Source organism: Macaca fascicularis, chromosome 2 (assembly GCF_037993035.2).
Source record: "Macaca fascicularis isolate 582-1 chromosome 2, T2T-MFA8v1.1".
In the NCBI taxonomy this organism is placed as follows: Eukaryota; Metazoa; Chordata; class Mammalia; order Primates; family Cercopithecidae; genus Macaca; species Macaca fascicularis.
In genome coordinates this window covers 91,124,720-91,143,995 of record NC_088376.1, presented here as the reverse complement: position 1 = coordinate 91,143,995, position 19,276 = coordinate 91,124,720, and the positions used below count along the sequence as shown (strand labels likewise).

Sequence of the window (19,276 nt, the reverse complement as noted above, 5' to 3'; positions counted from 1 at the left end):
GTCACCTGACTCTGCAGAGTGGAGGAAGAGGACACCTGGGGGGTCTTACTGATTGATGAACACTTTCCAGTCAATCTTATTTTTCTCTGCCTTTGCCCCTACCTGTTCCAGAGATACCTGTTTCCACCTAGTAGGGATGCTTTTGGAGAATCTGCAGTGTAATTTTGTTACTTGGCTTACTATATTATTCATTTTGAACTCACTATTTTGGTGTTCATTAACACAGTTGCCACCATCCAGCTTACAAAAGTTGGTTGCCATTGCCTGCTCTCATTTCACTGTCCTTGTGGATTTATGTCCTTACCCTTTTAACCCCCCTATGCAGTTGTTGGGGTTCCTGAGGTAACAGAGGCAGTGTAAGTTTTTTCCAGGAATAATTTTTTACAACCTCTTTTAAGAGGCTGCATGGTTTGCAGTTTTATACTTTGCAAGTAGATTCCTGGAAGTATTCTGTTGCTTAAAGCCAATTACTTTGTAAAGATATTTGGTGTTTTGCCTGGATTGAAACAATTCGTATCCATAACAAAATAAAAATGTGCTTGTTGTCCACACTTACATGCTTGCGTTTTAGTTTTGCTTTACTTACAAGCTGGTTTCAAGTTGGCTCAACTGGAACTTTGAACTTAAAATTGGATCCTGACTTGGGAATTGCTAATTCATTTCCCTGTCCAATGTGACTTAAAGTATTTACCCACAATGTTCATATTTTTTTGTTATTTCAACTCATAATGGTAAATTTTCCCATTGCCAAACATGGCCATTACGGGAGATACTATAGAGAATATTTAGAGTTAGACAAGATGAACTTCTTTTCCTGAGATGATTGATCGAAAATGATATACTTACGAATATAGGGGGATAATGTAAATTCAAACATAGTGTATTTTAAAAAATTTTTGAGCATTTGATATATTCTGATTTTTCTTATTAATCTTATTGTATTTCTTGTTTTCCTCCCAAATATTGGAAATACATCAAGTGAGTTTAATATGTGAAAGAAATGAAAACTAGATGAGTTTCATGGTTTCAGAAGGTTATGACCAATAACATTCCAGAGTTTGGTGATTAGCATAAGAAAGTAAATAAATTATGTTGGTATTTTTGGAAGCAGTGATGTAAGGCAGCTTTATTCTTATGTTTTTATTGTTCCTGTGGTGAAGGACTACTTCAGTGAACTTCATTGAAAATCTTGTTTTTGTTGAAAATAGCATAGCTCAGTAGCAAAATTTGGAATATCATGAACTTATTAAAGATGTGGAATAATTGTCTGCATATGTTTTCCTAGATAAGTTGAATTATAAAATGATTTTTCAAAAAATAAAACCACAAATTGAGGCACATGTCAAAATTCAAATAATCCAAATTTATAAATACATCCAGCTTACTTCTAACCTGTCTTCTTACTCAGAGAAATTTGTTTTCTTTTAAAGTATTATCATTTTTTAACTGATGAGCTTTCAGACTGGACTGATAGTTTTTAAGTACCCTTTTAAATCTCTGCATATACTTGTTTAATTCTAAAACTCTACAATTGCTAATTTTTTACTGAATTTTTTTTTCAGGTGTCCTTGCTGGTCATGACAACCGTGTGAGCTGCTTAGGTGTAACTGATGATGGCATGGCTGTGGCAACAGGCTCTTGGGACAGTTTCCTTAGAATCTGGAATTAACAGTGTCATACATGTTCTTTGTTCTCCATTGATATATCTGGAGAAATCAATGCTACAGCCTATAGCTGTGAAAAAATTCTACCTTATATTTGCAGGTGAAGATTTTTCTATGAGATTATATACAAAAACAAGCTTTCAGTATACTACCAAAAAAAAGTCGGGGGAAAAAGGCAAAGGCGCCTTCTGAGATCAAAAGGACCAGTGTATTAATTTGAGGAGTTGGGTTAATTTAACCTTAATGAATTGTTGTGTGTACTCAAGAGTCTATTTTCTTTGTGTAGAACATAATGTACACATTATAGCAGGTCGCCATTGTGTTTGCATTTTTTAAGAAGTACATTTTTAACTTTGTATACACAAGAAATGTCACGTTTTTTAGTTTTGTAATGGAAGAACCAGGTACAGAAATAGACAGAAATGATACTGTGTGTATATTTATGTCTGAAGAAAGTCCCCTTGAATTCTGATATCTCTTTGAATCTAAGAGATCCTGATGGCTTCATGTTTAAGAGCATTGACAGGAGGGGCACCTCTAAGGGGAGTCCTTCGTTTCTCATGCATCATTTGCCATATACTATTAATCTAAGTGCTCGCTTTCAGTCCTTTGAGGGGACAGATAATCTGAAGGCCAGAGATTAGAGATTTCACTGATATTTTGGACATACATAAGAAACTTCTTTAGAATTTATTAATAAAAAGTAGATAATAGCATATAAATGGTTCTTCACATTTTAAAAGCCTGGTTATGATCTGGTTATGATTTAGTACCCCCCTAAATGGCTGAACTTTCCTATTCATTTCATATTTGGAACTAAGTTTGTAGTGTATATTCATCTTTCAGAAGTTTGGTAAACATTGGGATTGTCCCTGCATCTGAACATCTTTCCCAGTGCTATCAGTATACATTTAGAGAGGAAATGCAGTGTGACAGTGTTACATTTGGAGAGAAGTGTGAAATCTAACCAATCACTAAGACATATTTGTTGTAATATGGTGGTTTATTTCACGTTTGCATACTATAAAATCTGAATCGATGTGAAATATCTGTGCCTTTACATTTCTTAAAATGAAACCCTTAAGCTTTTTGTTCTGTTTTGCAATATTTTGTAATATTCCCTTCCTTAGCACAAAATACTGGTTTCTAAGTGGTTTTGCTTCAAAGGATATCTAGATCTAAGTGATTCCACGTAAAGCCAAAATAAAAATTCCTAAAGCAGTTCTTAAAGGAGTTAGAGATAAATAGTTCTTCTGTGGTATAATAATGTGTCTATTACTAGAATGTCCCCCACCACCAAGTTAAAGATACTTTTCCTGTTGGATTTTCTTTTACAAATAAGTCGGAATGATTTATAATAGAAGATTGTTAGTCTTGCGTGATGGTTAAGTCTTGGATTATTCTGATATATAGACGTGCATTGTTTTGTAACTTAGTTACTTTTCAGATAGGTCTGTGTTAACTTTTGAACATGTGTAACCTTAACCTAAATACTCCCAAATTTTACCTCTGAATTTTTGTTTATATTGTGAATGTGCTAATATATGCATCAACTGTAAAGACATCAGTATCAGTTTTGTTTATTAAAATCAGTTGACAATTAGAAGAATAATAAAATGGATAAAGGCAAATTAAGATATAGGACCAAAACAGAATATCGTAGATGGCAGTTATGAATGTATATTTATATTTTGGTTAAGATTTCTATTAACTTTTTGGCTGGGTGCAGTGGCTCACACCTGTAATCCCAGCACTTTGGGAGGCCAAGGTGGGCGGATCACTTGAGGTCAGGAGTTCACGACCAGCCTAGCCAACATGGTGAAACCCCATCTCTTCTAAAAATACAAAAATTAGCTGGGTGTGGTGGCACATTCCTGTAATCCCACCTACTTGGGAGGCTGAGGCAGGAGAATCGCCTGAACTCAGGAGGCAGAGGTTGCAGTGAGCCGAGATTGTGCCACGGTACTCCAGCCTAGACGACAGAGTGAGACTCCGTCTCAAATTTAAAAAATAAAATAAAAAATTTAAAAAATTATATGAACTTTTGCTATTAATGCTATGAATGTTTATTTGTAGGCTGTTTATATCACTTCATAAAGAACAGCTCTTTAAGAAAAGAATAAAGGAATGTATTCATTTCCGGAAAAAGAGGGTTGGGGAAAGTTCGCCATGTAGGTTAGTCAGAAATTTATTCTGAAGTCCTGTTCAAGAAAGCAATTGTATTATGCATAAAAATAACCTTAAATGTATGAGAGAGAATCTCCTCTACTTAAAAGTTATAGTAGTCAGAGGCATACAGACCACAGGAATTATATGGCCTTAACATATTTCAAAATGACATTTATTTTAATGTTCTTAAAGTTTATGAAGAGGAGTTTAAAGCAATTCCCATAATTAAACATTTATTCGGCGACTAAAAACTATTTAACACTTGTGGTTAATTATACACATAAACAAATGGCCACAGAGTAGCTTCACTACCACAGTTACCTTCCTGGTTACACCTTTGCTTTCTAATATTAGAGTCTCCAGTTGCTAAGTATATTTGTTTACTTGCAGTTTAAGTTGAGCTGATTATTTGTTTAATTCTGTTACTGTTCCTGAATTCAATGAGTATATAATTTGTAGAGATGTTGAATATTTTTGATCTTACTTTTTAAGGCTGAAAAATCTGGCTGGATTTAGTTTTAAAAAATATGCATCATCCAGAATATTGCAGTTAATATTCCTTTTTTTTTTTTTTTTTTAAGACAGAATCTCTGTCACCCAGGCTGGCATGTGCAGAGGCACGATCTTGGCTCATTGCAACCTCAACCTCTGCCTCCCGGGTTCAAGTGATTCTTGTGCCCCAGCCTCCCAAGTAGCTGGGACTATAGGCATATGCCACCATGCCTGGCTAATTTTTGTATTTTTAGTAGAGACGGGGTTTCGCCATCTTGGCCAGTCTGATCTCCTACTCCTGGCCTCAAGTGATCCACTGGCCTCAGCCTCCCAAAGTGCTAGGATTACAGACGTGAGTCACCGTGCCCAGCCAGGTTTCCTTCTTTACTTTCTAGGAAACATTTAAACATAATGTGCCTCAGAAGGTTAATTTGTCGACTCTGTAGCATGTCAAGAAGAGTAATTTTTTGAGATCTGGCAAGAATGTTTTAGAGATATATATTCTTTTCTAAATATGTGATCACCCTGTGGTGTTTAGCATATCATCCCAAAACCTGCTTAAGAGCAGTTCTTGGCCAGGCACAGTGGCTCATGCCTGTAATCCCAGAACTTTGGGAGACTGAGGCAGGTGGATCACGAGGTCAGGAGTTCAAGACCAGCCTGGGCAAGATGGTGAAGCCCCGTCTCTACTAAAAATACAAAAATGAGCCAGGTGTGGTGGCAGGTGCCTGTCATCTCAGCTACTCATGAGGCTGAGGCAGAGAATTGCTTGAACCCGGGAGGCGGAGGTTGCAGTGAGCTGAGATCACGTCACTGCACTCCAGCCTGGGCGACAGAGCAAGACTCCGTCTCAAAAAAAAAAATAAATAAATAAAATAAAAAGTTTTTGCTATCAGCAAGGATGTCTCCTTCACTTTAATGGACAGGCCTCATTTTTGGCAGCTATACTGTTTGAGATTTAGACTGAATATCCAGGATTCCTCCCTAGCTCAAGTTTTTACTTGTGATTACACATACCACATTGAATTGCATCTTCAGAGGCAAAGATTTGGGCTTCATATCTCATCAGCAAAAGGGCCTGTTCAGCAATTCCCTTCATTTTAGACTCATATGACCTCAGAGATTGCATGATAATAGTAAACTAGTCTCCTGGAAATAATGGATGTAGGTGCTTCTAGAATATGTTACAGAATTTCAAACTTAACCTATTAATAAATGGATCTTGACTTAAGGTGACAAAGTGAAACTTTTATTATTGCCTAAAAATGCTGTGCCAGTATTGTATAACTGAGTTCCTCCAATACTCTTGGTATTTTGGATTTAATAATAATTTAAGACCTTAAGCATTTTCAGTGTGAACATGTTCAGGGAAATATGCTTTGATGTAAATGTCTCAGATCTAAGTTGTAACACAATGAATACTTGTGGCTTATTCTTGGTTTAACTTAGGAAAACTGGTTAAACAATCCCCCATTTGGGCCTGTCATCATTTTAATAGTGAAGATGTTCTTTCTAAAATCTTCAGGGTCTGAGTCAGGCTGAATTTTTTTTTTTAATTAAATATTATGTTCAGATTCTTTCCTTTCTGCCATTGTGAAAAAGCAAAATTTTAAATGATTCCTTCTGTTAGAATTTTTAAAAATATCCACAGGTTGGACTATCTTATGGGTTGCACAATGAATTTATATTTTAAATTAGATTAAGTAGAATGTGAAGTACATTTCAGATTTACTAGTTTTCTTTCCATTGTTCATTTTGGGTTGCCTCAGATTCAGTGTATATTTTAAAATATTGGTTACATAATAGGTACTCAGTGAAATGGTTTATAGAATATCTAAGCTAGCACTTTATTTTTAAAAAGTAACTTATTAATCACACATTGATGGTACACCTTGTATTTAGCAAATGTTTGCATGTCGATAAAATCTCCTATGTCTTCTTTAAATCCAGTTACTGATTTTGTAAAATACAGTTGTGATAAAGCAGCATTACGGGGGGGGGGGAAAGCTATGTTCCAACTGGTGTTAAATGTATTCAACAAAATCTTACATCGTACAGTATTTCTTAATAGAACTTCAGTGATATACTTGGTAGATATCTCAAGCCTTTTGTCTTTTACACAATGGTGCTTTATCCTATTGTTTTCTTTTCAAAGAAGCATCTGAACACTTGCATTTCTATTTTCCTATCCAAAGGCATTCACATGTAAGTGTGTTTTTAAAGTTGATTAAAATTATTTTCCTGTTAAAGCATTCTGAAAATGTTTGTCTTTACCTAGAATGATTTGTACACACTTGTGGTCAATTGAACATGAATGTCAGTAGTAGTCTAATTATGGGAAGGGTAAACATGTTAGATTAAGGCTCTTAAAGCTCTAAACCATATAAACTATGGACTTGTATCATGATTTAACTGTTCTTAGATCTTTCTTACACAGTGATTCATTCCTCTATTTGTACAGTGGCTTTATGAAATGATGTGAATTGATCCTGTAATCAATAAAGTGCTTTTAACCAGATTTCATTGTATCTTTTTTTTTATGCCGCACCTGTTTTTTTTTTTTTTTTTTTTTGAGTGTTACTGTTGCCCAGGCTGGAGTGCAGTGGTGTGATCATGGTTTACTGCAACCTCAGCCTCCCGTGCTCAAACGATCATCCTACCTCAGCTTCCTGAGTAGGATCGGACTATGGGTACATGCCACTATGCCCAATTAATTTTTATATTTTTTATGGAGACAGGGTCTGTGTTGCCCAGGGTGGTCTTGAACTCCTGGGCTCAAGAGATCTGCCTGCCCCAGCCTCTTAAAGTGCTGGGATTACAGGCATGAACTACCATGCCCAGCCAATTTTTTATAAAGTTTTTATTGAAACAGAGGTCTTGCTTTGTTGCCCAGGCATGTCTTGAACTCCTGACTTTAAGGGACCGTCCCACCTTGATCTCTCAGACTGCTGGGATTGCAGGCTTGAGCCAACAAGCCTGGCCTCTATAATTTTTAAATAAGCAATTCTGCTTATGGTGTTGATAAATTATCTTTACTACTTTCTTTCACCACCACACCCTTGGGGGAGGATGAATGTGGAAATTGAAGATGTTATATAATTATTTACAGATTATCTTAAATTTACTTCAAAATGTGGGAGATAAAACAACTTTAGCCATGGGTTGGAAATTCCTGAAGCTGCACAATGGGGTCATGAAGGTTTACTATGCTCTCCTGGTTATTTCTGTCCTTGATTAATATTATTCTATAATAAAATGTTTCTTTCCCTTATGAGTCCATGCAGGGGTACACAGCACTATAGGTTGAAGCAGAGGGCAAGAATTAATTGCCCTTTGACACTCTGAATATTAGTTCTATTGTCCAGTGAAGCATACTAAGTACCTGTAAATTGTTATGTCTAAGGCAGAAAACTTGAAATGTGCTCCTCCAATGGTATTGTGTCCAGAATTGGTGGGTTCTTGGTCTCGCTGACTTCAAGCATAAAGCCCCGGACCCTCACGGTGAGTGTTACAGTTCTTAAAGATGGTGTGTCTGGAGTTTGTTCCTTCAGATGTTCAGATGTGTCCGCAGTTTCTTCCTTCTGGTGGGTTGGTAGTCTCGCTGACTTCAGAAGTGAAGCCAAAGACCTTCGCGGTTTTGCGAAAAAACAAAGCCCCCACAGTGTGGAAAGGGACCCCAGCGGGTTGCCACTGCTGGCTCAGGCAGCCTGCTTTTATTCCCTTATCTGACCCCACCCACATCCTGCTGACTGGTCCATTTTACAGAGAGCTGATTGGGCCATTTTGACAGAGTGCTGATTGGTGTGTTTACAATCCCTGAGCTAGACACAGAGTACTGATTGGTGCATTTACAATCCTTTAGCTAGACACAGAGTGCTAGAGAGAAAAGTTCTCCACATCCCCACTAGGTTAGCTAGATACAGAATACTGATTGGTGTATTTACAAACCTTGAGCTAGACACAGGGTGCCGATTGGTGTATTTACAATCCCTTAGCTAGACACAAAGGTTCTCCAAGTCCCCACTAGACTCAGGAGCCCAGGTGGCTTCACCTAGTGGATCCTGCACTGGGGCTGCAGGTGGAGCTGCCCGCCAGTCCCGCTCCATGCGCCCACACTCCTCAGCCCCTGGGCGGTCGATGGGACTGGGTGCCACAGCACTGGGCAGCGCTCATCAGGGAGGCTCCGGCCGTGCAGGAGCCCAAGGCGGGTCGGGGAGGTTCGGGCATGGCGGGCTGCAGGTCCCAAGCCCTGCCCCATGGGGAGGCAGCTGAGGCCCAGCGAGAATTGGAGTGTAGCACTGGCGGGCCAGCACTGCTGGGGGACCCAGTGCACCCTCTGCAGCTGCTGGCCTGGGTGCTAAGCCCCTCACTGCCCGGGGCCAGCAGTGCTGGCCACTCACTCCGAGTGCGGGGCCCACCGAGCCCATGCCCACCCAGAATGCGCTGGCCCGCGACTGCTGCACGTAGCCCCGGTTCCTGCCCACGCCTCTCCCTCCACACCTCCCCGCAAGCAGAAGGAGCCGGTTCCAGCCTTGGCCAGCCCAGAGAGGGGCTCCCACAGTGCAGTGGCAGGCTGAAGGACTCCTCAAGTGCCGTCAGAGTGGACTCTGAGGCCGAGGAGGCACCGAGAGCGACGGCTGCTAGCATGTTGCCACCTCTCAGTATTGTATGACACATACTAATGAGTGGTGTATGTAACTTTGACTTACTCTTTTACTGTATTATACTAATGAGGTGATACCAAACCATTATGAGTTTTCAAGTTTAAGTACTTTCATATAAAGGTTACGGCCTTGAGCTTTGTAACCTAAATTAGCAGTGCGTGATCTTAGACATTGTTTTTCCATGTTGTAGTTGTTACCTAATCCCACTTTCTGTGGCCTGTACCATTTCTTGGGTTATAAATCAGCAATAAAAGCTAAACACCAAAATTAATTTGCATTAGTATACTGCATTCTAGTGTTAATTTGACCAGAAGAACTAAACAGTAATGCAGTCAAAAGAGGTCTCCTCAAGATAACTTACGTATCTACCACAAAAGTAATTAAGAATGAAAGATTAAACCTCACTTACTACTAGTATAAATGCTACATTTGTCAACTATCAGGCAAACAGGTTTTATTTTCATCTTGCAACCTTGTATAGTGAAAAAAAAATTTTTTTAAAGATTATACAAAGTTTAATCCTGCAAACATACAAAGTAAACAAGTGTATGTGCAATAACATTGAAGTACATCACTCATAATCACATAATTTCTGTATAATTCATGGACTTGGTCATAGGTGCACATATTTCCAGGCATAAGAGTTAGCTTTCATTATTTTACTGTTTCATTTCCAACATTCATTATGTTTTCACAATTTATCAGATAGAACTACATAAAACAAGTGATGGAAAAGTTGCCATACCAAAGCTACTACACCAGTGGCCCCCAACTTTACTGTGCATCAGAAACACCTGAATGGCTTGTTAAACCATAGATTGCTGGACCCCAAACCTACTGTTTGACTCCATAGGTCTGGGTTCAGACCCAAGAATCCACACTTCTTGTAAGTTTGAAGGTGATTATAGCTGTGCGTGGTGGCTCACGCCTGTAATCCCAACACTTTGGGAGGCAGAGGTAAAAGGATCACTTGAGCCTGTGAGTTCAAGACCAGCCTGCACTACATGGGGAAACCTCGTCTCTACAAAAACTAGCCAGGCATGGTGGCGTGTGCCTGCAGTCCCAGCCACCCAGAAGGTGACGTGGGAGGATCACCTGAACCCGAGAGGTTGAGGCTGCAGTGAGACATGATCACGCCACTGCACTCCATCCTGGGTGACAGACTGAGACCCTGTCTCAGAAAAAGAAAAAGAAGTAATGTTGATGATCCACGACCAAACTTTGAGAACCACTGTATTATACTAATGAGGTGATACCAAACCATTACGAGTTTTCAAGTTTAAGTACTTTCATATAAAGGTTACGGCCTTGAGCTTTGTAAACTAAATTAGCAGTGCGTGATCTTAGACATTGTTTTTCCATGTTGTAGTTGTTACCTAATCCCACTTTCTGTGACCTGTACCATTTCTTGGGTTATAAATCAGCAATAAAAGCTAAACACCAAAATTAATTTGCATTAGTATACTGCATTCTAGTGTTAATTTGCATAAAAATATATTTTTGAAAGGCTTCAATGGCCTAGTGTTATCTCCTAAGATATCTTGAAAAATAGAGTTGCACCTGCTGTAAAAAGGCTGAGTAGCATCTAGAAGCCTTAAAAGGCATAGAAAAGGAAGGATTGTGTATTCAAAGAAAAAAAGCCTTAAATTTTATCCCTCCCATGAAAAGGAAGCATAAACTACACGTGGCCAAATGTACTGTGTTCCCTGGGATTGTGCATTTCTAACAAGTGTCTAGGAGATATTGATCTGGTAGTCCTATATTTTGTCTAGCAAATTCCTAGAATGGTGTCATTTTTGTACATTTCCATTCCATCTGAGTTTCAATCAATTTTTTTTAACTTCAGAGATTTTAGTTGATTCATTAAAGAAGAAACTGGTGAGGCATTTCTACCAGCTCAAGGGAGAATTTTGTAAACGTTACATTTATTGATCAGAAATACTGAAATGAATGTGCAAATGGAGGCAAAACTGGCCTCTTCCACAGTGGGGAAGAAAGTCAACAGAACCTCTACTAGGCATAATTTACATGTGTACAGACTCAATCAGCTTTTAATATAGAAAGATATTTGAACCCAAAATCTTTCATTAAGGTAAAAAATACAGTAATAATTTTTGATGAAACCCTGGAAAATTCATACAAATAAAATTAAAAGCCTCCAATGGGGTAGAATCCAGCAATATCCTAGACAAATGCCTCCTGAAGAACAGCTTTTTTAAAACATCACTGTTATCATTCAAAATTCAGACCTCTCCTATCTTTGGCTATTTTTATCTCTTCAAACTTTACTCCTAAAATTGCGCTAGGAAAGCTTTCCTTATTGTAATCATAATTGGAGCAAAGCTGAAAATGTTTCTTTAGAAACATTTAAGGAAATACTTAGATACTTATAAGTGACCATAACAAGCTTTTTATCCTGTTTCACGTCAGTTTTAATGGGAATAAAAAGTAAAAACAGCACATTTATTAGTGGTTCACATAGCTGCCATGATGGCAAAGTGACTGTAACTTGCATAAATAATACACTCAAGGACATTCCACACTCCTTGGTGGTTCTAGCAATGCAATTTATTAAATAAAATTAAAAAGTGACTATTCCCATGAAAGAAAGCATCAAAAACTAGTTTTAAGAAGATGAAAGGCTCAATCTCTAACTCCTGGATGCCAGGAAGCAGAGTTTTTCAGAATCAAAAACAAATTAAGAGCTCACAGCCCCACCCCTCAGGGGTCACATAAGTTGGTACTGTTGCTTGTAACTAATTCATGATTTTAGCCCTTTCTTTACCCAAAATTAAAACTAAGGACATAACACTCTTCAAAAATACACATACCCTGAGATAGATCATTACCAGAATCTACACAGGGCTTTGCTATTTAGGTATAGTTAGTACAATTCATATTTAAAGTCATTTCATAAAAATAACAACTGTCCCAATCTTACAAGTTTCATTTCCTCCCATCATGGTCACCAAAGTAATCTCTATTGTTAGGATTCTTCATTGCTTGAAGGTAGAAACTGCTTAGCAAAATTCTCCAGCTCATTTTCAAGTTGAACAGCTTTATTTCTAATTAAAAAAAATAAAACACCAATCTAATTACCATAAAAGTCAAGGAGAAAAGTATATTCCATCCATTATTAAAAGACAAAAACTTTAATAATAAACAACGAAGAGCATAACAGACAGTGGAATCACATCTTACACGGGAGTTATATCCTAAGTTACCTAGAGTCATGATTATGCTTGCAAATTCCCTTTAAATAATGCACAAAGTACACAGTGTTTCTTACGGACATATAAGGAAACTAGCAGATGTTACAGCGGCAATGGCATACCAAAAATATTTCCTTTAAACACTAGATTCATCCTTGATGCAGCCAAATGCCCACAAGAGAGGAAAATTGGAACTAAAACTGTCAGAAAACCAGATTTGTTTCCCATTCTCATACTATGCCAGGGCACATATTTATTGCGTGGGCTCTCTCTCTCCATTATGGAGCAGGGAGGGTTCTTGTTTTACTTTATTCCTGCGTGCATATGCTTCAGGTCACACAAGTGAAGTGTACATCAGCTCTGAACTCTACTGTATATATTTCTTGAGGTAGCTCTCCTGCAGCGTTAGCACATTAAATTCTATTCAAATGGCTGAGCCTAATCTAGTAAAAAATGGAGATTCCAAATATTATGGTATTTGATTTTTTTAAACTTTTTTCTATTAGAAAAATTATTAGCAGACCAAAAATATTCACACTTATTCAAGCCAGTCTTTCCCAAATCAGAAAGCTACATGACTAATGCCAATAATCTATTTTATCATTTGTTTTATTATAACAAAATGAAATACTACTTAAAAACTTACCTAGGTATTTCTCTATCAAAAGCTGAATAAATCAAAACCAAAATTAACCACAAAAACTTACAGGGTTAAGTTTAAGGTTAAGACAAAAAACCAATTTCTACTGCAGTTTCACGAAATTTGAAAGGTATATTTGGGATGAGCTGACTTAAAATAGGAGCAATCGAATGCATACAATTCACATGGGTGGGTGAGGGTGGAAATATCTAAATGACAGGCAGTCATCTTTTCCAGAGATTTTGAAACTAAGGTGCAATGAACACGTGTGTTGGTCAGATGAAGACACTATGGATAATCACTACTATGGGTGTTTTAAGCACATGTCCAAAAATCCAGGTCACAAAGACAGTCCCTCCAATTTGTAAACACTGACTACTAAGCTATTCTTACACGGGCAATTTTGTGTAGTATGTGTCCTAGAAGTAACAGCAGGGACTAAATGAGGTTTAATCGTTCTTCCAAGATATTCTGACAAGCGAGCCTAATGGGTAAGCATAAGTAAGAAAGCTGAAAGTTAAGTTCTTAAGCACTGAGTAAGAATTCCCAACTACAGACCAAATGGTGACACTTTCAGTCTTGTCCCCAAAAGCAAATTTCATTAGACCCTAAATAATATATAATGAATCATATCAAACCAGAAATCCACATTTTATCAGGAAATCTTACTTTTGTTATGATTTAAGTATGCACAATCAATAGTCTCCGATGAAAACAGAAGTTATGAGTCTTGAACATATACAACTAAAAACCACTTTTAATCATACAACTTGTTCTGAAAGGGACAAATATAGCCTAATGAAGAGTAAATTTGGATCTATAAAGTTTCTTTCGATTCAGATTTGTTTTCTTGTTGAAATTAGCCTTCGGTGAAACTGCAAAACACATGGAATTCAATATGGAAGATTTTCATTCAAACCAACACAAAGAGCTATTAGGTATGAATACAAATTCATTAATAATTTTACATATTTTGTAATGAGACGAGTAAATGTTCAAATTATTGAGAAGAAAGGTTTACATACCTTAAGAGCTTTGAATTGTTTTGTATTTTCTCCAACTGATCTATTTCTTTCGGTAATCTAGCAATTTCTTCTTCCAGTTGTTTTTGAGTAATATCAACTTGTTGGCACAGGCGAGCAAAAGTGGTAGCCATTTTTCTTAAAATGAAAATTTAGAAGCAGTCATAAATGTCTTCAAAAATGAATAAGCTTTAATTTAAAGCTCACATAAAAAGGAGAACACAAGTTTTAAAAATCTTCTAAACTATAGGGAATCAGAACACTAAGAATGCTAAGAGGGAAGATATGGCACTAGTGGGCTGAATTTTATCCTGGCTCAAGAGACGATATTACCTCTGCTATATGGCTGTGAACAAGAACAAGCTACATAAAGACAAAAGACAGGTCTGTTTCTTCAGAAGCACAATAAACCTTACTCATGCTCGGGACCCTGCCCAATCAAAGTAAGAAATTATCAGGAACAGAAAAAAAATTCCACGAACTTTCGTGACATAGGCAAAAATACCTTACTATAGCAAAATTTAACAATATTTCTAGAATCAAAGGGTTATATTTGAGAGCTAATTAATATAGCAACTTTGGCAAACATTATATTTTTAAATGGGAGCATACCTCTTCCTATTCCACCAAATCCCAGTATTAGACACGAAGCATGTGTCATTCTTTTAATATTTTGTTAAATATTAAATATTTACTTAGTTTATTTTAATTGAGATATTATTTGAGGTTGCCTCCATTAATGTGACAAGTCTTCTAAGAAAGAGGATCAAGTCAAGTTTTTATTTCCCATAACCCCTAGCATGAATTGCTACATGGGAGCCAATTAATAAATGTTTGATAATCAATGCATGGAAAGCTACATTAACTTTGTTTTTATTTATATGAATTTCAGCTGATTTCTTTGGATGTCCAAATATGTTAGATGAAAACTCATTCTTAATATAAATTACAACTATCAGATAAAATAGAGGCTCAAAAAACTTAGTCAATAAATGAATGAATGAATAAATGAACAAATTCCTCAAATTTGAGGTCTCCTGGTAACCATTCTCTGCAATTATTAACTGTTACTTCAGGCTTTGATTTTGTATCTGAAACAGTTTACCGTTCCTGCAATTCCTGTCTCCTGAGTCTGAACAATTTCATATACTACTGTAAAGTTATTTGTTTTAGAGCTGAGTGTTGGTGACATCACTCTCAGAATTCCTAATTATCCAAACCCCAATCTACACATACAGACAAGGCCACATCCTGCCATGACGTCAATAACTGAATGTATGTACACAGCTTATATACACGTGCCACACTGAAATTTTTCTCTTCATGTCCTTGAATGCATTCCTTTCCCCTTACCTTCTTGCTTTTGATTTGGGTTGTGGTCTCCATCTCATCTTCTGATACAGCGTGTTCAAATCTCATATGCTACACATCTCCTCTAGGAAACCTTTATTGATCTACTATCCTTCATGATTTAAGTAACTTGTACAGCCTTGTCTTATGATAATAGTTTATCTTCTTTTTATATTTCTTATCACTCTTACTTTGTATTATAATTATGTAAATGTTAGTTTCTCCCATTAAACTGAAGTTATCTTGAACTCAAAGAATTTTAAAATTCTGCTCTCAAGAGGCATCCAAATACAGAATACTGTACCCTGACTTGACTGGAGTTCTATGTATTTTTACCACATGAATGAAACAAATATTTAAGTTGCATAAAAGCAGAAACCGGGTCGACTTAGGTATATGTTATAATAAAATTCTCCTAAGATCTAAAAATAAAATAGCATTTAACTTATAAATTCGAACTGCGAGAGCAAAAATACATTACACTCACCATGAAATCAGGAGTCTGCCTACCATTAAGTTCATTTGTTAAATGCTAAGAATTCATTCAGCTTTCTTAGACTGCTTGGCCAGGCTACCTCTCTATTCATTCAGTTTTTTTAATTAATAAACCACAAAGATCTGGCTGGGCGCAGTGGCTCACGCCTGTAATCCCAACACTTTGGGAGCCCAAGGCAGGTGGATCACTTGAGGTCAGGAGTTTGACAGCCTGGCCAACACGGTGAAACCCTGGCTCTACTAAAAAAAAATACAAAAAAAAAAAAAAAATTAGCTGGGCCATAGGGCTGGGTGTGGAGGCTCATGCTTGTAATCCCGGTACTTTGGGAGGCCGAGGCAAGTGGATCATGAGGTCAGGAGACCATTGAGACCATCCTGGCCAACATGGTGAAAACCCCATCTCTACTAAAAATACAAAAAAAATCAGCCAGGTGTGGTGGCGGGCGCCTGTAGTCCCAGCTACTCAGGAGGCTGAGGCAGGAGAATTGCTTGAACCCGGGAGGCAGAGGTTGCAGTGAGCCGAGATCGCGCCACTGCACTCCAGAGTGAGACTGTCTCAAAAAAAAAAAAAAAAAAAAAATTAGCTGGGTGTGGTGGCACGTGCCAGCTACTCACTTGAATGCGGGAGGTGGAGGCTGCAGTGAGCCGAGATTGTGCCATTGCACTCCAGCCTGGGCGACAGAAACCACAAATATCTTAAGGGCAACTATTTATTTTTGAGACATAGTCTCTCACTCTGTTGCCCAGGCTGGAGTTCAGTGGTGTGATCTCAACTCACTACAACCTCTGCCTTCCAGGGTCAAGCGATTCTTGTGCCTCAGCCTCCCAACTAGCTGAGATTACAGGCATGCGCTACCAGGCCCGGCTAATTTTTGTATTTTTAGTAGACATGGAGTTTCACCATGTTGGCCAGGCTGTTCTCAAACTCCCAACCTCAAGTGATCCACCTGCCTCAGCCTCCCATTGTGCTGGGATTATAGGCGTGAGCCACCTTGCCCAGCCAGGTACATAAATTTAGAACAGGTCTGCTGAAGATCTTTTGAGTTGGGCATGGTGACTCATGCCTATAATTCCAGCTACTCAGGAGGCTTGAGGAGGGAGGATCACTTGAGCCCAGGAGGTCAAGACCAACCTGGGCAACATATTGAGACCCTGTCTCAAAAAAAAAAAAATTAAAAATTATCCAGGTGTGGTGGCACACACCTGTGGTCCCAGCTACTCAGAAGGTTGAGGCAGTAGGATCACTTGAGCCCAAGATTCGAGGCTGCAGTGAGCCATGATTGTGCCACTGCCCTCCAGCCAGGGCAACAGAGACCCTATCTCTGAAAAAAAAACAACAACAACAAAAATTAAGAACTATCTTTTTAAATCCCTCCAGAGTTCTTGAGAGTTCCTATCTACCAATTTTCTAATGTTCAAACCTAACCTATCAGGAGAATGGAAAGAAGAATAGTGATTAGGAGGGAGAAACGGCAGCAGTGAGGTTTAGTATTGTTCTATTTTTTCTCATTTGTGGCGATCACAAAACATGTTCATTTTGTGATAATTCTTTGAGCAATACACTTATTTTGTGCATTTTCTGCATGTATGTCATATTTCAGTAACTTTTTTTCAAAGGAAAGATGCACCTTTCAACTTACTGTTTTACTTGGTGACTGCAGTTCGCACTCGTGGAGCTAACAATCATCTTCAGTTTTTCAGTTGCATAGTTTACAAACTGCTGTTTAAAGGCTCGCTCCTTGGCATGGGTGGTCCAGGACAGTCTTTCATACAGATACAAAGCTCCATACATAGTTAATGAAACAGATATGAGTTTCCAGCCTATAGTTTTCCAAATCTGTAAGATAAAGTCACAGGTTAGTCTGAAAAGGAAAAACACCATTTTGGAGAGCACATTTAAAAGCATTTTAGTTCCTTATGGATCTCTGAGTTAGATACATTTGTATCTTCCTTCTCTATGAGAAAATCTGAAGTTACCAGAAATCAATCAGGCTTAAAAGGGATCAGCACACAAATAAGGGAGAGCTTAATAAGCTGCCAGATTTGATAAATTGATTCAATGTATCTCAACAATAAAACGACGTTAACTATTTTAGGTCAGATCTTTCAAAAACCAAAACAAGTATATCTATGCTGTTAATGATATAATTTAAAAAAAAAAAAAAAAACAAATAACTACTACTAAAAATAATATTTAATACTTAAGATAGATCCCCTTGATATTCAGAGAAGGCTAGATAGGGCACTTGGGGTTTTCTTATTACCCCAATGTACAAATATTTCTTTGGGTGCTATGATGTGCAAATGCTCAGGAAGTATTAAAGACCAGCTAGATGGTGACAGTTCATTCCTAAAAATGTATGTTTTTTAAAAATTTAAGATGAGACTTGTGATATTTAATTCACTACCTTTAACCTGCAAATGTTCATACTATTTTACAGATCCTATAAACAGAAGTAAATACTATATACCTTTTCTTTTGTGAGCTAACAGGCAGCCTTGCAAACATTTCAATTTTAATTACACTAAAAGTAATGTTTCTTACCACTCCTCCAACAATAATGATACCCATAGAAGTTCTAGATGTAAGGGAAGCCAATCCTGTTACTAATGTAATCATGAGTTCTTCTTGTGATGCATTATCTGGTGTTGCTGGAGTGGTAGGAGCACTGGGAGTAGAAGCTAAAGATCTAGGGAGCTGCCAAAAAAAAAAAAAAGAAAAAGGAAAAAAGATTATTATACTTAAACAACTACAAATTAAAGTTACCTTTATAAAACTCTTTAAAATTATAATAGCAAATCTATGAGGGAAAAATTACCCTAAATGATGAGTATACAGCAAATATACATAGAAAATAAAAATAATTTGGAAATTCTTATCTACAATATGGACCAATGATATCATGAACAATAAATGTTCATAATATACAATGGGGTCTAAATGTAACAATAGGCCTTCAACTCTCAAGAGGAACGAATTGTATTTTTAAAAAAACTAAAAACAAAAGCACAATCCTTGAAACAGACAACAACAGAAAAAGATAAACCAAAAAAAAAAAAGGACTTCAAAATAAAAGCCTCTTAAACTTCAAAATGCACAGCCACAGACAAGAGAAATATATTTGGGGGTGGGCGCGGTGGCTTATGCCTGTAGTCCCAGCACTTTGGGAGGCCATGGCAGGAGGATAGCTTGAGATCAGAAATTTGAAACCGGCCTGCGCACCACAGTGAGGCCTTGTGTCTACATAAAATTGTTTTAAATTAGCTAGGTGTGGTGGCACATGCCTATGGTCCCAGCTCCTTGGAAGCAGGGGCTGCAAGTGAACTGTGATCATGCCATCATACTCCAGCCTGGGCAGAGCAAGTCCTTGTCTCAAAAAATAAAAAATCAAATAAAAATCATATTTGGAAATCATATATATGAGAAAGAACTTGATCTAGAATATGCAAAGAAACCCTGCAACTCTATAGGACTCAAATAATTTAAAAATAGGTAAAAGCTTTGAATAGACATTTCACAAAAGAAGATACACAAATGGCTAGTGATGTTTAAACAAAAAGATGTTTA

General features: G+C 37.5%; 2 protein-coding genes across 9 annotated transcripts in view; one reads left to right on the top strand and one right to left on the bottom strand.

Annotated features, from left to right (window-relative positions):
• Positions 1-6,841, top strand: part of GNB4 (G protein subunit beta 4) — a 59,148-nt gene extending 52,307 nt beyond the window's left edge. For 2 of the 3 annotated variants that reach the window (XM_015445549.4, XM_045386600.3), the window contains one exon: positions 1,563-3,316. In XM_015445549.4, the coding sequence (XP_015301035.1) occupies positions 1,563-1,669 (107 nt within the window). In that variant the 3' untranslated portion in view covers positions 1,670-3,316. Of the gene's footprint in view, positions 1-1,562 lie in introns of all 3 variants that reach the window. The other variant, XM_005546439.5, reaches the window with a different exon arrangement.
• A 2,587-nt stretch (positions 6,842-9,428) lies between these two features.
• The window catches only part of MFN1 (mitofusin 1), a 45,105-nt gene continuing 35,257 nt past the window's right edge, over positions 9,429-19,276 (bottom strand). For all 6 annotated transcript variants that reach the window (XM_045386602.3, XM_065540214.2, XM_074031431.1 and 3 more), the window contains 4 exons: positions 18,254-18,406; positions 17,349-17,545; positions 13,867-14,001; positions 9,429-12,054 (listed from right to left, as the gene is read on the bottom strand). In XM_045386602.3, the coding sequence (XP_045242537.1) occupies positions 11,976-12,054; positions 13,867-14,001; positions 17,349-17,545; positions 18,254-18,406 (564 nt within the window). In that variant the 3' untranslated portion in view covers positions 9,429-11,975. The remainder of the gene's footprint in view (positions 12,055-13,866; positions 14,002-17,348; positions 17,546-18,253; positions 18,407-19,276) is intronic.